This window comes from Geospiza fortis, unplaced genomic scaffold, assembly GCF_000277835.1.
Source record: "Geospiza fortis unplaced genomic scaffold, GeoFor_1.0 scaffold118, whole genome shotgun sequence".
NCBI classification, from domain to species: Eukaryota; Metazoa; Chordata; class Aves; order Passeriformes; family Thraupidae; genus Geospiza; species Geospiza fortis.
This window is the reverse complement of record NW_005054380.1, coordinates 2,173,272-2,199,409: the sequence shown is the minus strand read 5'-3', so window position 1 is coordinate 2,199,409 and position 26,138 is coordinate 2,173,272. Positions and strand designations below refer to the sequence as shown.

Below are 26,138 nucleotides of genomic sequence, written 5' to 3'. Positions count from 1 at the left end.
AGCAGGAATTATTCCTTTTCCAGCAGTGCATTCATCACCTTCTGTTTGATCAGAAGTGATGCTCGCAGCCTCACCCTGAGCCTAGAGCCAAGCCCGGCGCAGAACAGCAGAGAGCCTCCTTAAGAGAGACCAGAGGGGAGGAGAGAGCGTCTCCCTCTGGGTACAGCAACCCCACCTCCCGCTTATTTCATCTTCCTTACAAGGCTAAAGCCAGAAGCTTTCCTCGGCGCCTGGGTCCCTTAAAAGCAGGAGAACAAGCCCAAGGATCCCGGTGGAGCTCAGCCGGGAGGTGCTGCTGACAGAGCCCCGTGGAAAGCACAGCAGAGGAGGCTGCTGCTCTCCAGAGAAGGGTGACAGTCACCTGTGAATCCTAAACCAGGTGTCCAGTGATGCAGGTCTTCTAAAGAAACATGAAAGCAAACCCAGAAAGAAATCACTGAGGGGGAAAAAGTGCAACATGAGAGGTAAATATATTTTTCCTTGGGCAAATTGGGATAACTGGCTGTGTTTTGTTTGAAAATTGTCATTGTAAGTAGGTGTCTGAAACTGAAATGCAGACTGAAAAATAGATTTATTAACCTCTGAATAAAGAGTGGTCTGACTCTGGCTTCAGAAGCAGCACTGGGTTAAAAACTCAGATCAGCAGATGAATTCAGGTGCCTCTGAAGAAATTTTGATGTTTCTCTTTAGGCATTCACAGCTTAAGCCTTTTCAAAAATGTACATTTCTGTTTTGCTTTCTCTGCTATTGCTAGATGTTTTCAAGTAGTAGTGTGCACATTGTTTTGGGGGAAAAGCATGGCACAACCAAAACCTAAACTGATAATATGTCTCAGAAAAGTGTCTCCATCAAGGCATTTCCAATGCTCCCACAGCCTTGTTCTTGCAACAGTGCCATTTCTTCAGAAAGATCCATGACCTACTGAGCTGGAATGTCTGTTGACATCTGGTTGAGGTTACTGTAACTGGTATTTGGGGTGCTTTTTTTTTTTCTTTTTTTTTTTTTTTCCAGTTTAACTGAAACAAGCTGAGATTGTCAGCACATTCTATGAAGTGTTTCCATGCTCTGACTGTCTAGTCTCTCTGATGGGTAATTCTAGAACTGCCAAATCTGAATGGGAAAAAAGGAAACACCCTGAGAGTTCCAAACTGTGGACCATCCTGCCAGGGATAGTCAGTGGCTGAGAGATGCAAGACTTTTCCCCCTGTCTGTAAGATGGACCCAGACAAATGTTTTGCAAACCTGATGCTACTGACTGTGTTCTTGAGCTCCTGATTTACATCTTTGCAATGCTAGAGGACTCACACATGCTTTTATTTACCAGCTAAAACGAAAAAGTGGCCTGTGGAGAGGAGCTGCAGGGATCTCTGACAGACCTTGAGGACAACTCCTGCAGATTCTCCTGTGGCTCAGCCTTGCAGTCAGAGCTGGGGCTCAGCAGTCCAGGATGGAGGTGCTGCGTCGTTCCTCAGTCTTTGCTGCAGAGGTGATGGAGGTTTTTGACAGGTCTCCCACTGACAAAGAGCTTGTGTCCCAAGCCAAGGCTCTCTGCAGAGACTACATAAACTCCAGGCTGATCCAGGCAGGTGTCAGCTGGAGCAAACCCGAGTACAACGCCCCGGTGCCTGGGGGGAAGCTGGCCGAGGTCTCCACCATACTGCTACGCCTTGGTGAGTCCTGGCAGGGGGAACTCAGCTTGGATGGAGGGATTTGCACCAGACTGAGGTTCTGGAAGAGGCTTTTGTTTTTTCCTTCATGACAGTGTGCAGAGAAGCCTGTGGAGATGGGGAGTTGGGGTGTTTCCTAGCCCACTTGCACACAGAGGCTCTGGTGGGCCAGCAGAAGTGCTGGGCACAGGCAATGCTGTTGGAGGTCACAGGGAGGGAGACTCCATCAGCTCAGTGAGGCTTAGCAGCTAATTAGTGCAATTAATGAGTCAGGCATGGTAAAGCCTAATGGTCTAGGCAAATGAGGCACCCCAGACCAAGGTGCTGTGTCTGCCATAGGCCTGGTTTATCTGAACTGGTATTTCCTCTGGCCAAGGCCTGGGGAGGTGCCCTTTGACACTGCAATAAAGAGGTTTTTCTTTTCTGCTTTTGGTTTTGGTGATCTTCCCTAAACAGCTCCCTTGCCTGAGTTTCCTCAGTCTCTTGGAGCACTGCTCAGCACAGGGTTTCTGCAAAGTTGCCTTTTTCTGAGGACCTCCAACAGCTCAAAGTCACAAAGCAGTCTAAGAAAGCCCAGCAGCAAGCTGATTCTGTGAGCACAGGTCTCCAGCTGGGTACCAGTTCCCTCAGCACTCAGAGCAGCCTTTCTCAGCTGGGTGTTTAACTGGACTTGCAGGGTTTCCTCCAGAGTGACTCAATTGCCACAATACATCTGGCATCTTCTAGGGCACTGCTACTGCTGGACTTGGGCTTCAGCCAGTAGCTCACCCAGCTTTAATTTGGGGGTAGATGCTCAGAAAATGTGTTGTTGGAGGTTTTATAAAAGCTGCTTTTTAATGACTGTGTTTAGTTTTCCTTTGTCTACCTTAGTCATTCAGCAAGACCTGAGTTTTCTTGCTTTTTGCTGGAGCAAGAAGGAGTTGGCTGATGTTGTCTGGCACCCACTGCCATTTGGTGCCACCTTCACAGCACAGCAACGATGAGGCTTCAGGGAGAGCACTTTGAAGGTCATGCCTGGTGACATGAAGATAAGCTTTAGAGCTTGTACCAGGAGCACCTTTTAAATGTTAAAAGTTGCCTGGCCTTTTTTTTTTTTTGGGGTTGTGTGGCATCCTGTGTGCTCAAGTTGGCTCAAAATCCTGTTTGACATTTGGGAACACAACACCTTTATTCTTGGAAGCTGCTTCCAACATCCCTCTTTGCCTGCAGGCTGCTATATTAGCTCACATCTGGCTGGAAACTACCGCCAGCATTTGCATCTGATTTAATTGCATCAGAGTTCAAACAGGTCTGGTGAAGTCAGGACCAGAGCTGGTGTTCCCACTTTCTCCCCTTTCTACCAGTTTGATATTATCCTAAGTTTCTTTTTAAGGCATAGCTGTGTTTGTTTTAATTGACTTTTTTTTTTTTAATTCATTCTTTTTCACTTTTTCTCTTCTATGCTGATTTTACTTCTGCTTTTATTTCCAGTGGTTGTTTGGTTTTGGGGGGAATTTTCTTGTTCTGTCAATCTCACTGTCTATTTGTACTTCCTTTCTTCTCCGCCTGCATTGGGGGCTGAGATTTATGTGCTTTCAACCCAAAATTCTGTGGGTGGCCAGGAACATGTTGAAGGGCAGGCAGGTGGCTCTCTGGATCTGAAGGCGTCTCCTGAATTGTCCAGATGGAAAGATTTGGCTGATAGTCCCAGGAACTTGGTGCCTTTTTTGAGCAAATCTGTTTGGAGAGCACCATGTGGTACCCATGCAACCAGAAAGGTGAGCAGTGCTCCTCATTAAGATGAAGAACAGTTTCCATCCTGTTCCTTTTGGAAACTCCACTTGTCACGTGGCCCATCCCTTTCTTTCCCCCTTTGCCAGAGAAGCCTGTGGAGATGGGGAGTTGGGGTGTTTCCTAGCCCACTTGCACACAGAGGCTCTGGTGGGCCAGCAGAAGTGCTGGGCACAGGCAATGCCGTTGGAGGTCACAGGGAGGGAGACTCCATCAGCTCAGTGAGGCTTAGCAGCTAATTAGTGCAATTAATGAGTCAGGCATGGTAAAGCCTAATGGTCTAGGCAAATGAGGCACCCCAGACCAAGGTGCTGTGTCTGCCATAGGCCTGGTTTATCTGAACTGGTATTTCCTCTGGCCAAGGCCTGGGGAGGTGCCCTTTGACACTGCAATAAAGAGGTTTTTCTTTTCTGCTTTTGGTTTTGGTGATCTTCCCTAAACAGCTCCCTTGCCTGAGTTTCCTCAGTCTCTTGGAGCACTGCTCAGCACAGGGTTTCTGCAAAGTTGCCTTTTTCTGAGGACCTCCAACAGCTCAAAGTCACAAAGCAGTCTAAGAAAGCCCAGCAGCAAGCTGATTCTGTGAGCACAGGTCTCCAGCTGGGTACCAGTTCCCTCAGCACTCAGAGCAGCCTTTCTCAGCTGGGTGTTTAACTGGACTTGCAGGGTTTCCTCCAGAGTGAGTGACTCAATTGCCACAATACATCTGGCATCTTCTAGGGCACTGCTACTGCTGGACTTGGGCTTCAGCTGGTTTATCTGAACTTGTATTTCCTCTGGCCAAGGCCTGGGGAGGTGCCCTTTGACCACTCCCACGAGCTTCTGCACATGGAAACTGCCACTGCTGCCCTGCAAATTCCTCCATAATCACTGGAGAAAGGAGGAGAGGCCCCCAGATTGCTCTAAATGTTGCAAATCAGAACAAGGGCACTGGAGACCAGCACCAATGTGGAGGTCCCGGTGCTGCTGGGACAGGGAGGCTCTCCAAGCTTGGGGATGCTTTCCTGTGCTTTCCTTCCCTGGATGCTCCTGCCTGCCATGTGCCTTGGTGCAGAACAGGGCATGTGTGCCTCCAAACAAGCCCTGATCTCATCTGGGGCCTCCAGGAGCTGTTTGTTGGAAGTTGGAGCAGTGGCAGGGTACCAAGTGCTGATCCCAGGCTCCTGGGCCTCCCTCTCAGCTCAGCAGGGCTATCCCCATTTCCTGGCATTTACCAGGAAGCCTGTGTGCTGCCTGGGAGGAGAAAACAGCTGTTGAGTAGTCCAAGTAAGGTTTCCTCTTATCAGGGCTGACCATGTGTTGGCAGGTTTCCTCCTTCTGTCAAACAGGGACAATCCCTTACTCAGAAAGGGCTGGGAGAGCTCAGCTGTGGAATTCTGCAGAACTGGGGTTTGCCTTTGTGCCGAATGCCAGATAAATGAATTAAGGATCAGTAGCTAATGGCTCTATGAAAAGGTCCTGATTGCAGTGAGATCTTCTTTTTTATCTCTCTTACAAATGAAGTTTTGAGGAAGATCAGTTGTCCCCTGGCTGGGCCAAGTCACCTGGATCTTGCAGTGGGATATAAAGCTGTTGGGATACCTCTTCCTCTTCCCAGAGCACCCTTGTGCAAGAGAAGAGCACAGTGTGTCCTAAATCTAAGCCAAAAAGGGCTCTCTCTGCACAAAGGGGCTTGGTCCCATGGGGTGTTTGTGTTGTGTCATGCTCCTACAGCAGCTGTGCAACCTTCATTAAATATCCATGAACCTCTACAGAGAGAGAAATCCCCTGGAAACTGGGCTTTATTAATCCTACTGCTCCAAAAACGATTTGTGTTGCTACAAAAGGAAAAGCTTTACTGTTGTTTCCCAAGCTCCATAGCTCAGTCCTTTAGGAGGAGGTTCTCTGCTTGGCCTTGGTGGTTTTTGTTTTGGTCTTCAAGCTGGCCTGACACCTCCTGCCGTTTCCCAGCTGGGCAGAAAGCACTCTGGAGGTGAAAACATGCCTGTGTGTGTCACATACCTTGCTGCTGAGCAGTCAGCCACGCAGATGAACATCTCTTTAACCATTTGGAGGAGAGAAAGAACTTCAGATTGACTCTCAAGTGCCTGTATGCGCATAAAATAGCTGGCAGTCTCTTTGTTTAATTAATGTTGTGCAGCTCTGGGTGGATCCTTGGCTTTCATCAGCCTTCAGCATTCTTGAGTCACTCTCTTGCACTTGAGGCATTTTTGTACAAGCCTGATGGGGTGCTGAGGAAGGGCGTAGCTCTCAAAAGCTTCCATGGATGTACGTGTGTCACCATGATATTTTCTGAAATATCCTTTCCCTAGGATTTCTTCCCCTGGGAAGAGGAGAAGCCTCAGCCTCTCCATGGTTTGCTGCTCTGGAATGTGGTCTGGAGATTGGTTATCCAAACATGTGAATTGTTTTTAATTAATGACCAATGGCCATCAGCTGTGTTGGACTCTGAGGAGTCAGTCACGAGCTTTCATTATCATTCTTGTTTAGCCTTCTGATGCATCCTTTCTCTTTCTTTAGTACAGTTTTAGTATAGCATTAATATAATATAATATAATATAATATAATATAATATAATATAATATAATATAATATAATATAGCCTTCTGAGAACATCAAGTCAAATTCTCAGCTCTCACCTCATCCTGGGGACCTCACAACACCACATTCATGCCTCCTTCTCACTTCTGAAATAAAATGACATGGCTTTGCTTATCTGAGGCCTGTCTCCTGTGCTGGAGGAAAGGCAGGGAGCCAGCATGGGAACAGAATTTATATCAGGGATTACTGCAGCCACACCACTGGTACAGGGCCCCTGCCTGCCCCTGCTCCCTTTAGGAGTCCCAGGTGCAGATGTATGGGAGCAGCAGTCCCTGCTGGGGAGTAATTGGCATTGACTCCATGACTGCAGAAGGCTGATCAATTGCTGTATTGTACTTTATTATATGATACTGTGAAAAACGCCAATCACTTGTTTAAAAATATTTAAAAGTTTAATAGTAATGAAATGGTTATAAAAATAGTCATATAATTAGAGTAATAAAAATTTGGAAAATTTGGATTTAGGACACTATGAGACAATAGAAATACAGAGTTATGGACTGTCCAGGTACCTCTTCTTTGGCAAAGTAAGCCTGAAAAAGGACCCACGTTAACAGAGGATTAACCCTTAAAAGCAATAGCTTGTTGCATATTCATACATCTCATACATGATGCATAAATTCCATTCAAACACAGGATTCTGTCTGGTCAGTGTCAGCTTCTTCCTCTTAGTCCTGACAATGTCTTCAGGGATGAGCAAGGCAGGAAAAAGTTCATTTCTTTTTATAAGAAAGCAATAAATTCTTTTTCTCTGAAAGATTGAGGTGTCCTGTGGCTGCTATCTCAGTGGAGTACCTCATTTCTCTCTTTTAAAAAAAGTATCTTCCATAGCATAGTTCCTATTTTAACATTATGTTATAACCTAAAATTATATTTAACACACTACCTAAGAAAATTAACACAGCATAACTTTCTAACATAACACATATAATATTCATTTTAATATTTGTGAAAAGCCAATCATAAAATACACTCACAATAAAATAATAATTTAATAAAATAAAACACATTCACACATTTTTCACAATACTATACTATTCAGAAAAACCCATCACCCTTGCCAGACAAACGTGGATCCAATTGGTCAGTGAATCCAAAACACCATCACCAGAGTCCAATTAAGAAATCACCCCTTGGTAAACAAATCTCCATAGCACATTCCACGTGTGCACAACAACAGGTGCAGCAAGTGGAGATAAGAATTGTTCCTCATTCTTTTCTCTGAGCTTTCTCACAGCTTCCCAGGAAAACCCTGGGAGAGAGCTGTGTCTCTCTCTCTTCAGAGGATCTGTGATTACCACACAGATGGGAGGCAATTGCATCTCAACAACCCTAAGCACTCTGCTGCCTGCCTCAACTCAGGTGGAGCTGGGCTTTGTGGGAGTCCCAGCTGTGGGTTTCTCTGGGTGTGGATTGAAGGCACTTGAGACAGTAATTCATGTTCAGACTCAGGTGTTTATTATTTCTTATCAGTAAAACAGTCTCACTACTGTGAGTTGGGCAGCTTTTCATTAGAAGGCACAAAATGGCCCACAATCTTTTGTTACAAGGTCTTTTAAGACTAAACTATCCAATTAAGAGCTGACACCTGGATTATTTTCCCTTTTAACCCAATAACTGATCCCACAGAGCCCACAGTGCAGACTTTTCTGCCCAATTACAAAATGCCACCCAAACCCATGAAGAAGAAGGAAGAAGAAACCCAAGACAACATCCTGTGCCCTCCATCTTGCTTCCATCCCCAACACACTAAAAATCCCCAAACCTCAATTTCTCACCAAGTGATACACCTGCACTGCTCTCTATAATCTATTTCACACTTTTGTGGGTTCCAGTCTATCTTGAAGTCTGGGAAACTTTCTCCATGAATGAGGGTCACAGTCAGTGCTGCCCGGGGGGTCAGGGCACCCCAGAGCAGACAGAGAAATATTCCTGGTGCCCTGGGTTTCCACAGGGCTTCAGACTCTTTGCCTGATGGCATCCCTGGAGTGAGCCCAGCTGTGACTCCTCCTTGGTGGGAGCAGGGCTTGGTGCTGTTTTTTGGCAGGGGATGAGCTGGAGCACATTCACCTGATGGCATCCCTGGATTCCTCCAAGGTGGGAGCAGGGCTTGGTGCTGTGTCCAGCTGACCCTGGCTGTTTTTTGGCAGGGGACGAGCTGGAGTACATCCGTCCCAACGTGTACCGGAACGTGGCGCGGCAGCTGAACATCTCCCTGCACTCCGAGTCTGTGGTGTCCGACGCCTTCCTGGCCGTGGCCACGCAGATCTTCACTGCAGGTATGGTGCCCCCACACACACAGCAGCAGGATGGAGCCACCTCCTGTGGGAAATGGGTTTGTAGAGAGTTCTCACATAGTATGTGTTTGTGTCTGAATTTGAGACAAGGAATTGTCTTTTAAATGTTGGTTTAGAAATGGTGTGGAAGAGGGGAGATATTGTTGAGAGAGAAACAGAGCTTAAAAAATTCTTAAAATAGCCTTACAAATAAGACTAAATAGAATTATGAAAGATTCATTCTAGTGAGACCCACAAGGGGTGGTTTTAGATTATTGGTTTTAAGGCATCTACAGCGTGACATGGAAAAAAGCTGATAAGCCAAGAAACACTTATAATGTACTGTAATTAGGAAATAGTTGGCTTCTGATTGTGATAGCATGAATTATAACATCTGTCTCACCCTTCTCATGAGACTGAAAATGGAATAAAAGTTTCTAAAGCACCTCTCAGTTGCCCCATCTCTGAGTGAAGAAAAGGGTATTATCCAGCACCTCTCTTGGAGAAGGCACAGCCTGCAAGGTGGGGCTTGCTTTCTCAAAGGGCTGTGGGCAGTTTGGCACTGTGCCCTGCTTTAATGATTTAATGAGAGCTCCTCTCTGCTGTCTTCTGGCAGGGAAATGTCTTGGGTTGTAATATCCTCCCAGTAGGTTCTGTCTCATTCTAGAAGGCACCTCCTGCCCTTCCTCATTAGGAGGTGGTTGTTACCTCATTGCAGAAGGAGGTCACTCATTCCAAGCTTCTTTGCTCACCTTTGGCAGCTGCAGGAGATTCATTGCATGGGAGTCTCCCTTGTTCCAGCCCAGGCTGCTGATGCTGGGAGCCAGAATCAGCTCATCACAAGAGAGCTCCTCTCCTCCTGGCTTCCTTTCCCACAGCAACACCCAGAGTTGCAATGAGACCTTTTCCTTTCCCATGCTGGGGAAGTCTTGGTCCTTAAGGCTGTTCCAGATGAGCAGGTGCTTTGAGCTTTCTCTCTGCTTAGATGTGAGTATTCTGCTGCTGCTGTTAGGCTGGTTCCAGAGATGATGGTCAAAAGCAAAAATAAGCCCTGTGCTGCATTCAGCTTTTCCTGGAAACAATCCCTGCTCACAACTGGAAAAGCAGCCTGTGGGAACTGAGGGAAGAGAAGCCTTTTAGAGGGATTTATGTCAGGCAGGTTCTGACATGGTTGTAGGTTTTCTGCAATGTCTTGTTGTGTTGTCTGTGGAAGGGATGGTAGATGTTAAAGATTGGAAACAAAACCAAAAAAAGGAAAAAAAAAACGAAGAAAGCAACTTGCTAGCATCATGAAACCACTGAAACCAGTGACAATAGCATGGAGGTGTCACAGGATGCTGTCACTTTGGCAGTAGTTGCTACAGGTTAGAAATCCAGGTTTCAGATGTACTTTCAAATAGGCTACCTCACTCAAATCCTTTTAATCCTCACAAACAACTTTGTTAATAACTACTTTATCTGGAACCACTGACACTCTGGAGAAGCCCTGGCATGCAGAAGGTCTGAAGCCCTGTGGTGGGGAGCAGAGATCCTCCCCAGAATCATAACAGATGGCAAAATAGATCTGAGAGAGGGACTGCCCAAGCAGGGCTGCTGGCAGTTTGAGCAGGGCATATTTTACTCCCTGGGTTAGGGAAATGGATGCTGTGTCACTGGAAATGGAGGAATTGGACTGTGTGCCTGGTTCTGCAGCCCTCACCAGCCTTCCAGAGCGTGCCTGGGCTGCAGCTTGGGAGGGCCTGGGAGCTCAGAGAGCAAAAGCTGGGAAAGTATGGCAGGAATGTGTCACTGTGGCTGTGTACAGAGTGCAGGTGCCCTGTCCTGTCCCTTAGTGCTGAGCTTGGCTGGTGCCAAGGCTGACAGAAAAACAACAGTCAGGTTGGCAGGCTCAGGTGCAATTTGCATGGCAGGTGATCTCTGGTGACTGCAGCATTGGGGCTGGGCCACCTCCAGAGCTGGAGTGGCACAGAGAGCTAAGGCAGAGGGCCAGGAGTGCTGCAGGGGGAGCAGACTGTGTGTGCTGTGATGCTGCATGCCCAGGATGCTGGGGAGAAAGCCTGCTGCCTCCTGGGAATTCTGCTCTCGGTGTGTATTGACAAATCCATGGAGAGCTGCAATTTTTTTTTGTGTTCTTCAGCTTCTCAGCTCAGGAGCCAAATGTGTGGGTAGTTTCAAATTAAAGCAGGAATCATATCTCATAGTTCTAAACCTTTCAGGGTATTAAGAATAGAATCTGGACTCAGCCCTCTGGGGCTGACAACGCTGGAGACTTTGGACTCTGTTGGCAGTGCTGCCCCTCCTCTGGAGCCTCCCTGCTGCAGAAATGGCTTTTAGTGTGCTGATTCAAACCTTCCCAGAGCTCTCCATGTATGTTCTTAATTCTTTCTCATCTCTGCTGGGAGTTGTGCGTTTAATTGCTTTTATCAGCTTGTTATTGTAATTTCTCCTAGGTAGAAGGTTGCTGAGTGGCTGAGGGGTAGGAGCCTGCTGTTTTTTAACATTCCTGGATCCCACTGCACTCTCAAAACTCAGCATTTAACAATAAATCCAGCAAATTGGAGTTGGCTGTAGCAGCCAGACATTCATTCCTTTTATTTTTTTTTCATACTTCAGAGGAAAGAGGCTCTTATTGAGCAAAGGAAACCAGACACTCAAGTTCAGAGTGAGTTTTCATGCCAATTACCAAGTTTATTAAGAAAACAGCTACAGTCTGACACTCCAGTGCTTAGACAGCTTGGGGAGCCCCACTAGTCACTTAAAATGCCTTTGCAGCAAGGAAGCAGGGGATTTTGACCCTTATTTTTTTCTGGAGAGGATTTCTCCTTAATCTTTTACGTGTCTATCTTCCACATTCTGGTCTGGTTTTGAGTCTTCACACTGTAGCTCTGTCTGTGCTCATTTCCTGTCCACACTGTCTGCAAGCCCTGACTGAGCCCAGACCTGCCCTGAGGCAGCCTGGTTCAATGCCTCTTCTCTCAGTGAAGAAATTTTCACTAATTCCCAATCTGAACATCAGCTGATGCAGCCTGGTTCAATGTCTCATCTCTCAGTGAGGAAATTTTCACTAATTCCCAATCTGAACATCCCCGGTGCAGCCTGGTTCAATGTCTCATCTCTCAGTGAAGAAATTTTCACTAATTCCCAATCTGAACATCCCCGGTGCAGCCTGGTTCAATGTCTCTTCTCTCAGTGAAGAAGTTCTCACTAATACCAAATCTAAACATCCTCTGGGGCCATCTCCTCTTGTCCCATGGCTTGTCATCTGGGAGAAGAGACTTTAGGCTCAAGCTGTGTTTTGTTCCCCCGTTTCCAAACATCTCATTAGTTAATTCAGGGTGAGGTGAGCCCACCTGTATGGAGACAAAGCACTGCAGAGCCCTGATCTGCTCTTGGTGGTGAAGGATCTGCAGCCCCATCACCTCTGTGATGTTACCACTTGTTCTCATGTGTGGTCCAAAGCTGCTCTGCAGGTAGCAGGAGACATTCCCCTGACTTCTACAAGCTTTGGTTTGGGGCCTGGCTAAGCTGAGATTTTTTTCCTTACATTTTAAAACAAATGCCAGAAGGAAGAGGTCACTTGGTGGAAAAACAGAAGTAGAAAAGGGAGAGGCATTTTCCTTTCCTAAAGGAAGCAGTTCTGCCCTGTTGGTGAGAGCTGGTAGGCATGAGGGCTTTTTAAAAGCTTTCAGCCTGGTTTTCACTGGGTTTGGCTTTTCTTCAAGAGTGCCTGGGCTGAAGTGAGCCCTGTGTAAAGGAATGTAGGGTAAATGCTTTCTGAGGAGAAAGCACTTTCCCTGCAGGAGCAAGGATGTAGGTGACACCAAGCTGACTGCTGCTGTTGACACACTTGAAGGATGGGGTGACATCCAGAGGGACCTGGAGAAGTGACCCATGGGAGCCATGGGAATCTCAGGAGGTTATGCAGGGCCAAGTGCTAATGCTGCATCCGCACTGGGACAAGCCCTGGGACCAGTCCAGGCTGGGGGTGAGCAGATCAAGAACAGCCCTGGCAGAAGGACTTGGGGGTGCTGGTGGGGGAGAGCTGGACATGCCCCAGCCCTGTGTACTGGGACCCAAAACCACCTGTGAGCTGGGCAGCAGGGCAGGGGAGATTCTGCCCCTGTGCCCACTCAGAGCTGCCCCAGCCCTGGGGCCCAGCCCAGGAAGGACCTGGAGCTGCTGCAGAGAGCCCAGAGGAGGCACCAGGGTGAGCAGAGGGATGGAGCAGCTCTGCTGGGAGAGCTGGGATTGTTCAACCTGGAGAAGAGAAGCTCCTGGTGACCTCAGCGTGGCCTCCAAGCCCCCGAAGGAGCCAACAAGGAGGTTGGAGAGAGAATATTCCCAAGGGCCTGGAGTGACGAGGGGGAATGGCTTCAAACTAACAGGTAGTAGGTGTAGATTAGATATAAGGAAGAAATTTTTCCCCAGGAAGGTGGGGCCCTCCCTGGAAGTGTTCAAGGTCAGGCTGGATGGAGCAACCTGGGACAGTGGAAGGTGTCCCTGTCTGTCAGAGACTGGAAAATGGAATCTGATTGGAGACATCTTAGGATGCTTGGAATGCATGGTAGGGATGGATCAGACCTTGCTGTGGTGGGGTGGTGCCCTGGCCCCGCACCCCCAGCACTGCAGTGTCTGTCAGCCGTGGCACACTGAAGACAGCACCCAGTGTGGCCAAGAAACTGCAAATCCCACCTGGGAGGAAAGGCCAGGATGGGCCAAGGCTTTAAGAAGCCTGACCACAAGGCAAGCACATTGTCCTTGGACCCTGTGGTGTTTGTGAGGTCCCCAGGACAAGGTAAGAAATGAGAACCTGACTCTTTGTTCTCAAAAGGCTGATATGTTATGTTATGTCATATATTATATTATATTATATACAGACAGAAGGTTTGACAAGAATGATAGTGAAAGCTCGTGACTGACTCCTCAGAGTCTGACACAGCTGATGGTGATTGGACATTAAGTAAAAACAATTCACATGAAACCAATCAAACATGCACCTGTTGGTAAACAGTCTCCAGACCACATTCCAAAGCAGCCAAACACAGGAGAAGCAATCAGAAAATGATTGTTTTCATTTCTCTCTGAGGCTTCTCAGCTTCCCAGGAGAAGAAATCCTGGCAAAGGGATTTTTCAGGAAATATCATGGTGACAGACCCTGCCTTCATTTTGGAGTTTTACATCACTGGAACTGGAGTTAGTAGCTATATGTCTGTTTTTCTATATCTTTCCTGTCTTTCTGTTTTTCTCCCTTTCTTCTCTTTTCTCGTGGAACATGGCATTGAATGGGTTTAAAGGTTTTCTCTGTTCAGTGGGCTAAGTCTATGCAATGGTAGGTGATGTTATGTTGCATTTACTCTTTTGCCAGTGTTCCTTAATTTTCTGTAGTTTGCCAGCAAACTTTCATGTTTTTTTTGCCTCTTGAGAATATCTGGTTGGGATTTTCTCCTTTGAATCTATGCAGAGCAAAAGAACCTTGGTTTTAACCCTGGAATTAAGTGCCTGGGGTGTAACACTGCCCATGACAGGGGATTGGAATGAGATGAGCTTTGAGTTCCCTTCCAACCCAGACCATTTCTCTGAAATGCTGTTGGAAATGCATCCTGCTGCTCCCTCATCACTTGGGCCTTATGGCTTGAGCTTCCTGCCTCGTGCACACCCCTCTCAGCTTTTCTCTCCCCCAAAGCTTGTTGTGTCTGGCTGTATTCTCCCAGCTGCTGGAGTGCAGCAGTGGCTGGTGTTTCTTTAAGGGCGGATTTGTGAGCAGGACTTTGATGCTGAGTTTATTTGAATAACCTCAGGTTGTGTGGTGCCCTGGTGTCTCATGGCTTCTTCATCTCTCCCACGGGGCAGACAAGCTCATAGGAGCAGGAGCACTTTCAAGAGCATTCCTCTCCTGCTAATTCATTTTACCCTGGGCTCAGCAGTGTTTACATACCTTCAGCTCCATGGCTGGCCTAGACAGTGCAACTTGTATTTCTTATTTTTTAATAATGCCTTCTAAGCAGTCCTTCACTTTTTCCATATCCTTTTGTTCCATGTCTGTGAGCAGAGCTTTCTCTCTCTCTGGCTCCTTTTTGGACCAGCTTTCCATTCCCTGTTGTTGTTAGCTCCTGTGCATGTTAATCCACGCAGTGGGAAGCTGTGAATGGATTGTCTTGCTTGGTGATGAGTGCCTGTTTCACCCAGTGTGGATGACAGCCAGCCCTTCTGAGGAATTTGGAGCAAGCCAATGTGTTTTCACTTCTCATGTGCACTGGGGAGATGCAGTTCCAGCTTATGCTGAGATGTATCACACTGGTGTCACTTTGAGCCTGGCCTGGGCATCACAGGGGACAGAGGCACTGCCCTCTCAGTAACTGTGCTCCTCTGCCCCTGCCAAGAGGAGTAAATGCAACATAACATCACTTACCATTGCACAGACTTAGCCCATTGAACATAGAAAACCTTTAAACCCGTATTTTCCAGAGAGAGAAAAGTTCATGGAGCTGGTGTCCTGGGAGAGTGCAGAGGGGAACTGCTGGGGCTGCTGCCCCTCCTGCCTGGGCTGGGTGGGTGCTGGAGCCCTCTTGGGCAGGCCCAGGTGTTGGAGGAGCCTGCTCTTCCCTTGCTTCCTACAATAGGAGAAGAGGAGCATAAGCTGTGCCCTGCTGTTGTGAGTGAGAAGCCCAGCCTGCTGTCTCCATCTTCTGCCTCCAGCAGTGGCAAGGGGATTCAGACCAGTGGAAATCAGGAAGGGATTTCCTCCTCTCCTGCCCCCATGGGCTGACTCTAACAGGAAAGGCAACCTGAAGGATTGGTTTGACCCCTTTGGGGGTGCTCTGGAAGGAGGATGTGACCCCTGAGCCCTCCACATCCATCACCATTATTAACCAAGAACCTGTTCCCTGTCTGCTGTGAAAGGGAGAGGGGTCTCTCCATGTGTCAGGGAAGCACTTCCCTTGTGCAAATCCTGCAGCAGGAACAATCTTGGCAGGGAAACTGGGGCTGAAGGGTTTCTCTCCATCCTCTCTGGATGATGTGCCTTAGAGCAAACTGCTTTGTGCTGGGGAAGCCATGGGCCTCTGTCTTTCACAGGTTGTAGATACACTTTTCTTCTATTTTGGGCTCAAAGCAGCATTAATCAAGACTGGAGCTGTTTTTCTGTACCAGAGTGACTTCAGTCCTGTCAGTCTTTGTTACTGCCACGTAAATATCTCAGAGCTAATGGACTTGCTTCAGATATTTGAGGAGTGCTGTCAGCAAAAGCTTGGGAGTAAGCCAGTGAACTCTTCCCTGGAATTTTGGGTAACTTTTGTTATGTAACTCAGGATGCAGGGAACCACATTTCTGCAGGGATGGAGAACTGTAAAAGTGACTTATACTAAAGCTGAATATAAGCCAGCTGAGGCTCTGGTCCTGAATATATCATCAGCAAGGAGTGTAACCCCTGAAAGCCTCTTTCACTGGGTAGAGCTGCATTGACCTGCACTTGGACAGCCTCTTCCTTGCAGGGAGAACCCCTCTGTCTACTCTTGTGTGGTTTCATAGCCTCTTCCTGGCTCGTTCTGCTGGCTGTCATGGTGACACACAATGTGAGAAAGGCAGATAAATAGTGTGAATGCCAAACAGGGAGTGAACTTCCTGAGTGACAGCGCTGGTGTCAGGGACACTGCAGGGTCTGCTCAGCAAGTAAAGCCAAAAGAAGAACAGTCACTTTAGCTACATTAATAACTTCCCCTGATCTCAGGGGTAGTTCTGGAGAAAGAGTATCACAGAGGGTTTAAAAGCCTGACAAAAGGTTCATCTGTAGATTTTTATCTGACATTAGTCATAAAAATGGGGTTTTTTGTAATGCTGAATGGATTTTCTTCAATGTAACAAGGTATTCCTGTGGCTGACATTTGAAGAGTTCCTCTAAAGTTTAGCTCTTTTTTTTTTTTAAGGAAAAGAAAAGCAAGCAATTCCTAAAAGTGTTAGTGTGAATGTCCCTTTTGAAGCACCAAGTGCAAGAATTGTGGAAATGCTCTGAAACCTGCAGGTTTTCTAAAGAAATATAGGGCATGGTATTCTGCTGCAATGAGAGCTGCTGTGAGGAGGCTGGAGCTCCATCCCAGAGCTGGTCCAGGCTACCTCGGGATCTGAGAGTGCAAGGAAGGAAAGAGGGAGAATCTTTACCCCATTTAAATTGTATTTTTGCTTGCTGAGCACATCCAGTTTTCTAATGGTGTGTTTAACCCTTCCTGATCCATAGATATAATCACTGCACACATCTTCCATGCTCTCACCTTGCTACAACCCTGCAAGAACAGTTCTGTGTGGTTTTTAAACATTAGAACATCACCAGGCTTCTGACTATGGTTGGGAGAGACTTTGGACAGATTCCATAGAGACCCAACACTGTAAAATACTTCCCAGTATGCTTGATAAAGATGGCTATTACAGATAATAAAGTAAATTGTGTGCATGGGAGTGAAAGGGTTGTGTTTCCAGGTCACTGGTCCTGAGGAAAGCCTGATGAGGGGCAGCTGACTGCAGGGTTTGAGCACCAAGGATTTATGACTGCAATGTCTGAGCATGAAGGATTTATGCTCAGGCCAGCCTGGAGGTTGGCTGGTACCTCGAGCTGAGCTGCCACACTCATCCCTGACACCACCAGGAAGGTCCCAGCTGCTGGCACAGCTTCTGTGCAGCACTTGCTGCGGGCAGGGCAGCCTGGCAGGAAGGCTGTCTCCTGGGAGATTAGATAGCTGACTGACTCTCCACCCCTGCACTCTCCTCACTGGGGTAGTGTGGTACTCACATTCTCTGGACAGAGAGAGACACAATTCTCTCTCCCTGGATTTTTTCCTGGGGAAGGCAGTGAGAAGCTCAGAGAAGAGAAAATTCTTATCTCTACTTGCTGCTCCTGTTGTTTGGCACATGTGGAATGTGTTATGGAGATTGTTCACCCAGAGAGATTTGTTAATTGGACTCTGGTGATGGTTGTTTGGATTGATTGGCCAATTGGGTCAAAGCTGTGTAGTGATTGTTGGGGACAGTCACGGGTTTTTCTTTATCATCTTTTTAATATAGTATCTCAATATAATAATGTAATGTAATATAATATAGTAAAATTAATATAATATAATATAATATAATATAATGCAATTTATTCAGCCTTCTGCACCAATGGAGTCAGAGCACATTACTCCCTGTTTTGGGGATGCCCTGCATTGACAGGGGAGCACAGGCAATGTTAAGTAGGCAGTGGCCAAATCCTTGCAGCTACCTTCAGGTTTTTCAGGTGGAGACTGAGGCCTGGTGCTTACCTTGAAGAGGACACCAGCCCTCCTGAGTGCAAGTGGAGGGGTAGGCACTCTGCTCTCTGCTGAGCAGTGACAGGACCCAAGGAATGGCATGAAGCTGTGCCATGGGGGTTAGATTGGACATTAGGAAAAGATTCTTCCCCAGAGGGCACTGAACAGGCACACCAGGGAATGTCACAGCCCCAGGGCTGCCAGAGCTCCAGAAGCATTTGGACAATGCTGTCAGGCACAGGGTGGGATTGTTGGGGTGTCCTTTGCAGGCCAGGAGCTGGTCTCAATGATCCTTGTGGACCCACCCAGCTCAGGATTCTGTGACTCCTCTATTCTTGGCCCTGTATCTTTGCCTCCCCTTGTTGCTTTTGTGCCATTGTAGAACTGAAGATGATGATCTTGTATGCTTTGAGTGTCACATAGAAAAAAACAGGAATGCTTTGTCTAAGGGTGATTAAGCTTTATATTGAAGACAAAACCCCCAGGTTGTTCAAACAATTTGAATTCTGTCACCTCCTATGCAGCACATGCATGGCTGAGAGCCAGTGGCAAAACAAAACATAGTGGTGCACATCTCCCTTATCCTGATGGTGCCTTTGGGCTGCTTTTTTTCCAAAGCTGTGCAGCCATTGCTGAGAGGCAATCAAACCATACCAAGCTCAGATTATTTCGTTCTGCTTCTCCATGTGGAGAGTTTTTCCTAATTCTGGTTCCCTACCATTTCTTTCTCCCCATGTGGAGAGCACACAGAGCTGTGGCTGCACACAGGCAGCACGGGCACATGAAATGAAGCAGAGTCATTCCTTTGGTTATTCAGGACTGAACTGAGTGTGTGTGTGTTTAAATATGTGATGGGGAGGATGAAAGTTTGACAAGAAAGTCTCACAGATATGGATGCTTAGCAGAAAGATTTTAAAATGTAGAATCTGATGAAGGAATAGAGATGGAAGCAAGTTTTGATATAAAAGAAAAGAATTGCTGAGCCAGTCTCACTGGATAACCAAGGAGGCAAAGGGTGTGTTAGTTAGAAGGGGTTTTTATGGCTCTAAGCAAAGGATAAACCCACCCCAAACAAGAAGATGTTTTTGCCAAGCAAGAAGACAGCACAGGCAAACAAGCCTGCCAATGTGGCAAGTAGAAAAAAGGTCTCAGAATTTTCCACTGCAAGAAAACTGAAAAACATCTTCTAGCTTAAACTGTAATGTACTAACTTTGAGTGATTGGAGAATAGTAACATGAACATAGTAATTAGAGTAGTTATGACAGGCTATAGATAATAGTTCAGGTACAGATTGGGTCTACTGTATGAAGATGCTCAGCAAAGAAAAGTCTAGAATGCATTTGTAACCAAAACCAAAGGGTCTCCAGGCCTGCCTGCAGCTGGAGCTGACAGCTGTAGGCACAGGATCTGTCACCCACAACCCTGGACTGCTGTAATGTCTTGGATACAATAAACTGCATTTTGTATTCAATAAACTGCATTTTGTATACAATAAACTGCATTTTGAAGAGCTGCCTGGAGTCCCACATCCCTCATTTCGGTTCTTACAAATGTGAATGTCCTTTTCCCTTCTGCCAGGCATCACGTGGGGCAAGGTGGTGTCCCTGTACGCCGTGGCAGCGGGGCTGGCCGTGGACTGCGTGCGGCACGCGCAGCCGGCCATGGTTCACACCATCGTGGACTGCCTGGGCGAGTTCGTCCGCAAGACCTTGGTGACATGGCTGAAGAGGAGAGGAGGCTGGGTAAGAGGTGCTGCATGTCTCATTGGACTTGTTTCTGTGTGTTCAGACCAGAAAATATCCTAGTTAGTGAAAGTGAGAGCATGCTCTCTGCAGCTTTATGCAGAAAAAAGCTGTGGGAGATTCTCTTTTACAGTGCTGTGACCACCTCTGTCCTTACACCTTACACCTGTGCTAGACTTAACATAACTCTGATACTGCCTCATGGTCCCATCCTCAAAAACATGAGTAGTTCTTCTTTCTTCTTCTTTCTTCTTCTTTCTTCTTCTTTCTTCTTCTTTCTTCTTCTTTCTTCTTCTTTCTTCTTCTTTCTTCTTCTTTCTTCTTCTTTCTTCTTCCCTCTTCTTCCCTCTTCTTCCCTCTTCTTCCCTCTTCTTTCTTCTTCTCCTCCTCCTCCACCTTCTTCACCCTCACCTTCTTCACCTTCTTCTGCTTCTTTTTCTGCTTCTCCTTCTCCTCCTCCTCCTCCTTCTCCTTCTTCTCATCCTTCTTCTTATCCTTCTTATCCTTCTCCTTCTTATTATTCTTATTATTCTTACTTCAGTCCTGACCCACCAGCACCTGTTGTGTTCCTGATCTTCTCCAGAGCTGACAGCCAGCCATAGTGGGACACTGTAGGGTCATTCCTGTGAGGCACAGATTGCCCAGGGAACCTGTGGTTTCCCCATCCCTAGAAGTGTTCAGGCCAAGCTGGATGGGCTTGGAGCAGGCTGATTTTAGAGGAAGGTGTTCCTGCCTATGGCAGGGGGTAGAACTGCATGATCTTTGAGGTCTCTCTTCCAACTCAAACCATTCTTTGATTCTGTGATACTCTTGGCCAGCTGTTTTCTAGAAACTGGCAAAAAATGAGGCCTGCCAGGTTAATTCTCATTTCACCTCTAAGCACTGGATTTCTTTGGTCTCTCTGTACTTAATGTGAGCACTGGTTCCTGTGGAGGATGGTTCATAGTAAGAACTTTATTTTGGTGCTGTGGCATAACTAGATACTTTCCCAGTGACCTCCCCAGCTGACTGGAGAGCCTGGCTGGCTGTGTGAGTAGCTGGCAGCTGGGTGGTGTCTGCATGTACCAGGCAGGGACACACACAGTCCTTGGATCCTCCAGTGTGCTGCTGGGCAGATGCTGCTTGGGGCAAAATACTGCCCTGTGGCACCACTCAGTTCATAGGACATCTTGTTCCCAAGGCATGCAAATTCCCTCTTTTCCAAGAGGTGAAATTTATTCCTCAGCTGTCAGGAAATGGTCAGGCTCCTCACCCATACAGATCTGGAGGGAGTGGGGTGTCTTTTTCCAAACTGAGTATTGCTCCTTTGTGCTGAGACTTCCCAGCTGTGCCAGTAGCTGGTTCAGTTCCCTGATTTCTTCAGGAGAGTGAGGAAGAACTAGGACAGTATCATTGTTCTGATTTGGGATCCCTTGCACTTACTAAATACCAATCCTACCTTAAATCATCCCTGCCCTCTCTAAAACTGTGTCACCTTGAGGCCAGCTGTCTCAGGGAGCTGTTTGGTTGGGCTAAAAGTAACCTTTGATTTGAATGCCCTGGTCTGTTTCATTTTGTGTTCCAAGAATTAATTGTGCTGAGGCAGGTGAAGAGGATATCCTGGAATCAAGTGACACTGTTCCTGCCTGTGAGTGCCAGTCCCTGCCTCAGTATCATTTCAGGCTTTCTTTAACTGCATACCTGCTTGAAATGTATTCTCTGAAACTTTTTTTTCCCCTAAGATTTAGTTTCATTAAAACAGAAATGTTGTGTAGGAACATCTTTCTAGTTTCCAGCTATTTTTATTTTGTTTTGGTAAAACTTGCATGCTCTGATAAGCTAGCATCTTGTTTTAATTCATGTATTGCTTCATTAGTTCAAAACAGAATGTTTGGATCGTTCCAAAAGGATATTTTTGGAAAAATTTGTTGCATAGCAAACAAGCTGCAAAACCCATCTCCAGAGCAGCACTTATTTATGTAGGGTCTGAGGACCTAGGGCACAATTGGTATCTGATTCTATTAATTCAGAAGGTTCAATAATTGTTTTATTAAAACTATACTATATTACATTAATACTATATTATATTAAAGAGATACTATACTGAAGAGATACTAAAGAGATACTAAAAAGATACTGAAGAAAAACTCGTGACTGTCTCGAGGCAGTTAGGACACAGTTTTGACCTAATTAGTTAATGAAAATAAACAACTATTACTAGAATCTAATTACTAAATCCCTTCAGGTAAACAACCTTCTTAACACATTTTACGTGTGCAAGACCAACAGGAGCAGAGAATAGAGATAAGAATTGTTTCCTCTCTCTCTGAGGTTCCTTGCTGCCATTCCCAGGAAATACCCTTGGGAAGTTGTGCCTGTCTGCTCTCTGTGAAGAGAGCTGTGGCTACAAGCACTGGTTCTGTGCAGCTCAGGAGATAAGTCCACCACTGGCTCTTTTTCCAGCCATCCCCCTTGAGATGGACAGCACATTCCTGTTGGGGTTGCTGAATCCATGCTGATTGTTCCTGGGATCTGGCCCCAAGGAAGGAAAGCCAACATCACTGCCCCTCATCAAGCACAGGACTGTGGAGGCTGCTGAGCTGTCCTGATACAGCCATTTCCAGCACCCTGATCTGCAGCTCTGGGCTGTGAAAAGGAAATACTTTCCCTCTAGAAATGAGGGGAAAGGCTGCGAATCCCATCTCGGGCTGTGCCTCCCTGAATGTTCTTCCTCGTGATGTAGGCACTGCAGCAAGGAATTCCCAGCCTTGTTCACTCACAGGCCAGACCAAGCAGCTCTTTGGTGGAGCCCTCTCACCCACTGCCAGGCCCAGCTGTGTGGGTTTGTCCTGGCTTGCCATCCTTGTTCCCCATCTCTTACTCATCAGCCTGGGCTGAGGCTGCCAAGAGTAACCCCCATCCCTGAGCTGGTCCAGGAAAGACACCAAGGAGACTTTGGAAAGGCATTCGGAGTTCTCCATTCAGCAGCAGGTTCCCATGCTGCTTCCATAGGGTGGAGACTGCAGAACCCAATGCAAACCTCACAGGAAGAGCAGGAAAGAACCTTTGAGGCATCATCTCCTCCTAGGAAGAGTTTGCAGACTCAGTAGTGGCTTTGCAGTGGAATAGAAATATTTAAATTTTTTTTAGCAGCATTTGCTACAAAGCAGTGTAGGTGACTTGAATTTGTTTGAACAATTAACACAGAATATCAAACTGCCTTTGCAACAGTTTATCAGTGCCTGGCCAGGCAAAAAGCCCTAAGTGGCTTTGAAGTTTTCAATTGCGCTGCCTTATCAGGTAGGCTTGATTTGGATAACAACAGCTGAGGCAATTGTTAAACAGCTGAGCAATTTTGCTTATCTGAGCAAGCCCCATAGAAATTTGTAAGTGCTTCTGAGTGCAGCTCCTCTTGGTTAGAGCAGTGAGGTCATTGCCTTTGGGAGAGCAGAGCAGGGCTTCGAGGAGTTCATTTCCTCACCTGGCACTTAACCCCTCATAGCTGCAATCAGCCCAGGGGGTTGGGTTGGTTGTCCTGGCTCACAGGAGGCACTAAAGCCCATTAGAGCTTGTGTTTCTTAAGGGTCAGGTCCCCTAAAATGTGTGTTCAGACAAGTCCTGCATGGCATGACTTCCCTCAGCCAAAGGGACAGTTTGACACAAGTGTTTTAAACCTGACCCCGTGCAGGCTGCTGGAATCTGACAGGTTCAGCTCAGACCATTTTCAAATACAAATAGGGTGAGTGTGCTGGGAGTGTTCAGGGAGACCCACCTTGCTTTCCTCCACAATACAGATCAATACCTGTGACCACTGGTACCTCACTGCAGCATCCTCTGCTGACTGCCTGGGCTCTGCTTGCTCTGTTTGCTCGTGTTTTTCAGCAGGATTTCCTTTCCTTGGTGCTGACTCAGCTCTCTCCTGCCATCCTGTTCCTTCCCATCACTGCATGCTCTGTATTCCTCCCTTCTGCAGCCTCTGCTTGTCACTTACTCATGAGCTCAGCTCCTGCTGGTGCTCCCAGGAGATCAGCAGTGGGGTGAGCTGCAGTGTGCCAGCCTTCCAGACCTGGTGAGCAAGGAGCTGCTGGAATGTGTGGGAGGCTGCTGGCAGCACAGCTTTGGTCTGTAGATGATGATGGGGCTGGTTAGTGTGGCTGTACCCACTAACCAAACTCTGGGATTTGTCCCTTCAGCCCCTTTTTCCTTTCTTCTGATGATGACCAAGGTTGGTCAGGCAAGGCTGATGCATGTATTGAGCACAGGCAGAAGGAATAGAGAAGGTTATTATAATATCTCATGGCCTGTTTTGGGGAGGAACACCTCAGGTTTGAGAGTCTCACTCATCTGTGCTTGGTCAATGAGAGATTTATGTCAGAAGGTAAATTTGGAAGATTGCTGAGCTAAGCTTGTAAGGAAAAAACTTTTGGGTCTGTGAGCTTTGCCATCCTTGTGATGTGATTATTGTTCCCAAAAGCTGTTTCTGCAAACCACACGGGGCTGATGTGCTAACAGGGCACCCCTGTTGCACAGCCTCAGTCCACATCTCGTTGTGCTGGGCTGGAGTTTACCCAGAACTCAGTTGTATCACAGGTAAAGATTTTAATTTTGATTCCTGCACCAGAAAATGCATCTTTCTCTCTACCTCTGTCCTGTTCACTTCACCTTCTCGATATTTTCCATTTTCTGCTTCCCATGCCAACTGAGAGCCTATTTCTATCAATTTGATGAGGTTGTTTGTTGGGTTTTTTTTTTTAATATTTTTAATCATTGCAGGCCAGCTTCTCGTTAATACTTGAAACTGGCTGCCCAAGTGATCTTTAAATCTGGCCCACACATCTGGGGGGCATCTCTGCTGGCAAATGCATTTCCACAAACAAAGCTACAAAGCTTGCATTGCTTTAGATTTAAACTGGGGGGTGGCTTGCTTGAATGCCTTCCAAAGAAAGCATTAAGGCAAGAGAAAATGTACAAGCAACTGGAGCTGATATTAACCAGGACAACCTCTGGGAAGCATCTGGCTTTACAGAAAAGGATGGGAATGCTGATACTGCTGAGGACCTTTTGAACAGGGAAAGAAAGTTGTATTCAGCTATCCAAAATGGGAAGTGCTGGATAATCTTCCTGTAGCATTTCTTTCCCCAGGGGTGGCTGAAGAGGGGGATGCTTTGCCTTGCTGGTGGGGAATTAGGAAAGTGTATTTTGCAGGGCTCTTGAGCCTGATTCGATAACTTTCAGTGTGTGGAAGTGTCAGAGCAGCACCTGGTGCTGCAGTAGGGGTGGGGGGCTGGCACAGCCTGCAGAAGGGGCTGACCTGGCACTAAATGTCAAACAAAGAAGCTGTAAAGGCTGAGGAAAGTCAATGCAAGTTCTCAGGAATCAGCACAAGAGATTTTGGTGCAGTAGCTCAATCTTTTTGCCTGGAGATAGTCACAGATTCAATCCACCTCTCATAGGAGGTGTTGAAGCAGGTGAACAATAACCTATGAAAGTTATGCTGGGAATGTTCTAATACCTCCACAGGGTTTTGCCAAAATATTTTTGGGCCTATATAGCATATGACAAGTGTTTATTAACTACTGTATAGCATGTACTAGACTCAACAACATAAGTGATTCAAGCTTTAGTCTTTTATGCTGTGACACTGAGCTGCTCCTTAGGGTGCAGATGCCAGGTGGAGTCTCAGGGTGTCTCTGACCATCTCTCTTCCCTCCTCTTTAGGCAGACATCACAAAGTGTGTGGTGAACACTGACCCCAGCCTTCGCTCCCACTGGCTCGTGGCTGCTCTTTGCAGTTTTGGGCACTTCCTCAAGGCCATCTTCTTCGTCCTGCTGCCTGAGAGATGAGTCTGAGATTCCAAGCACAACCCCCTTGCCCCATCTTCTCTCCCACTCCAGAAGCAGCGAGAAATAACTGGAGAAGTAATTCCAGGCTGGTAATGGCAATCCCTGAAGAGGAGGAAGAGAAGAACTGGGACAATTAAAAAGCCTTGTTCTCCTCTCCCATCAAGTGGGAGCAGATGATCAACCACAGTCTCCTATTTGCAGCCACAGGAGCCTCTCTCACCATTAATCCTCCCAAGAATTTTGTTTCCCTGGGTATCGTGCATGTGTGGCCCAGGTGTGGCTGGGGCTGTCAGGTGGCTGCTCCCCGTGGCTGTGTTGCATGCTTCTGCCAGCCCCAGGCAGAGGGGAGGAGCAAGGGAATATTGTTTGAAATGGGATAAGAAAACAGGAGAAGGGGAGAGAGAGTCCCTCCTTCAGTCCATGTGGTTTCCCTTTCAGTCCTCAGACTTGCCTTGTGTTGATTCTTGTTGTTTCATTTGTGCTTAAACTCCATCTCCTCCTTTATCCCTGATTCACTTGGTGGGCTCTGCCCCAGCACAGCGTGGTGGGTTTTTAATGAGATAAAACCAAGTAATCTGTCAACAGATGCTTGTCCCTGCCATGTTTTGGAGGTTGGTGTGAGGGGCAGGATGACAGAGCAATGTGTGTTTTACTGACCCCTCTTACTGCACTCACCCCAGTCAAACAGGAGAGCAAGGGGCAATGCCTTCAAGCAGCAACTCAGGATGGAATCATGAAGAAAAATGTTACATCATGAAGAAAAATTAATTCTCCACTGAGATTCTGTCAGAGCTAAGCATGGAAGTGGGAAAGGCTGGGGGTATGGGCAGAAATAGGGAAGCAGCAAGTGAACTGGCTGGCATTGTAAAAGCAGTGAGCTGTGCTGAAAGTAGCTGGTGTATGTTTCTCCTTTAATCTCTTTCAAGTACAACTCAGCAGTCTTCTCTGTGGCAAACAATAAAAGAAAATAAGTGGTATTTCACTAC

The 26,138-nt window shown here is 46.9% G+C and overlaps 1 protein-coding gene across 1 annotated transcript; it reads left to right on the top strand.

Annotated features, from left to right (window-relative positions):
• Nucleotides 1–247: 247 nt before the first annotated feature.
• BOK (BCL2 family apoptosis regulator BOK) lies at nt 248–26,138 on the top strand. Its single transcript, XM_005425060.2, has 5 exons — nt 248–464; nt 1,325–1,670; nt 8,186–8,314; nt 19,166–19,329; nt 25,027–26,138. Exons 2-5 carry the CDS (start codon nt 1,448–1,450, stop codon nt 25,150–25,152), a joined length of 642 nt encoding a protein of 213 aa, XP_005425117.1. The 5' UTR covers nt 248–464; nt 1,325–1,447; the 3' UTR covers nt 25,153–26,138.

What these genes read in the sequence shown, in the direction of transcription:
- BOK (XM_005425060.2), top strand. Translation starts at nt 1,448, where the DNA reads ATGGAGGTGCTGCGTCGTTCCTCAGTCTTTGCTGCAGAGGTGATGGAG. An exon ending in CACCATACTGCTACGCCTTG is followed by an intron (nt 1,671 to 8,185) that starts GTGAGTCCTGGC and finishes GTTTTTTGGCAG; the next exon opens with GGGACGAGCTGGAGTACATC. An exon ending in CACGCAGATCTTCACTGCAG is followed by an intron (nt 8,315 to 19,165) that starts GTATGGTGCCCC and finishes CCCTTCTGCCAG; the next exon opens with GCATCACGTGGGGCAAGGTG.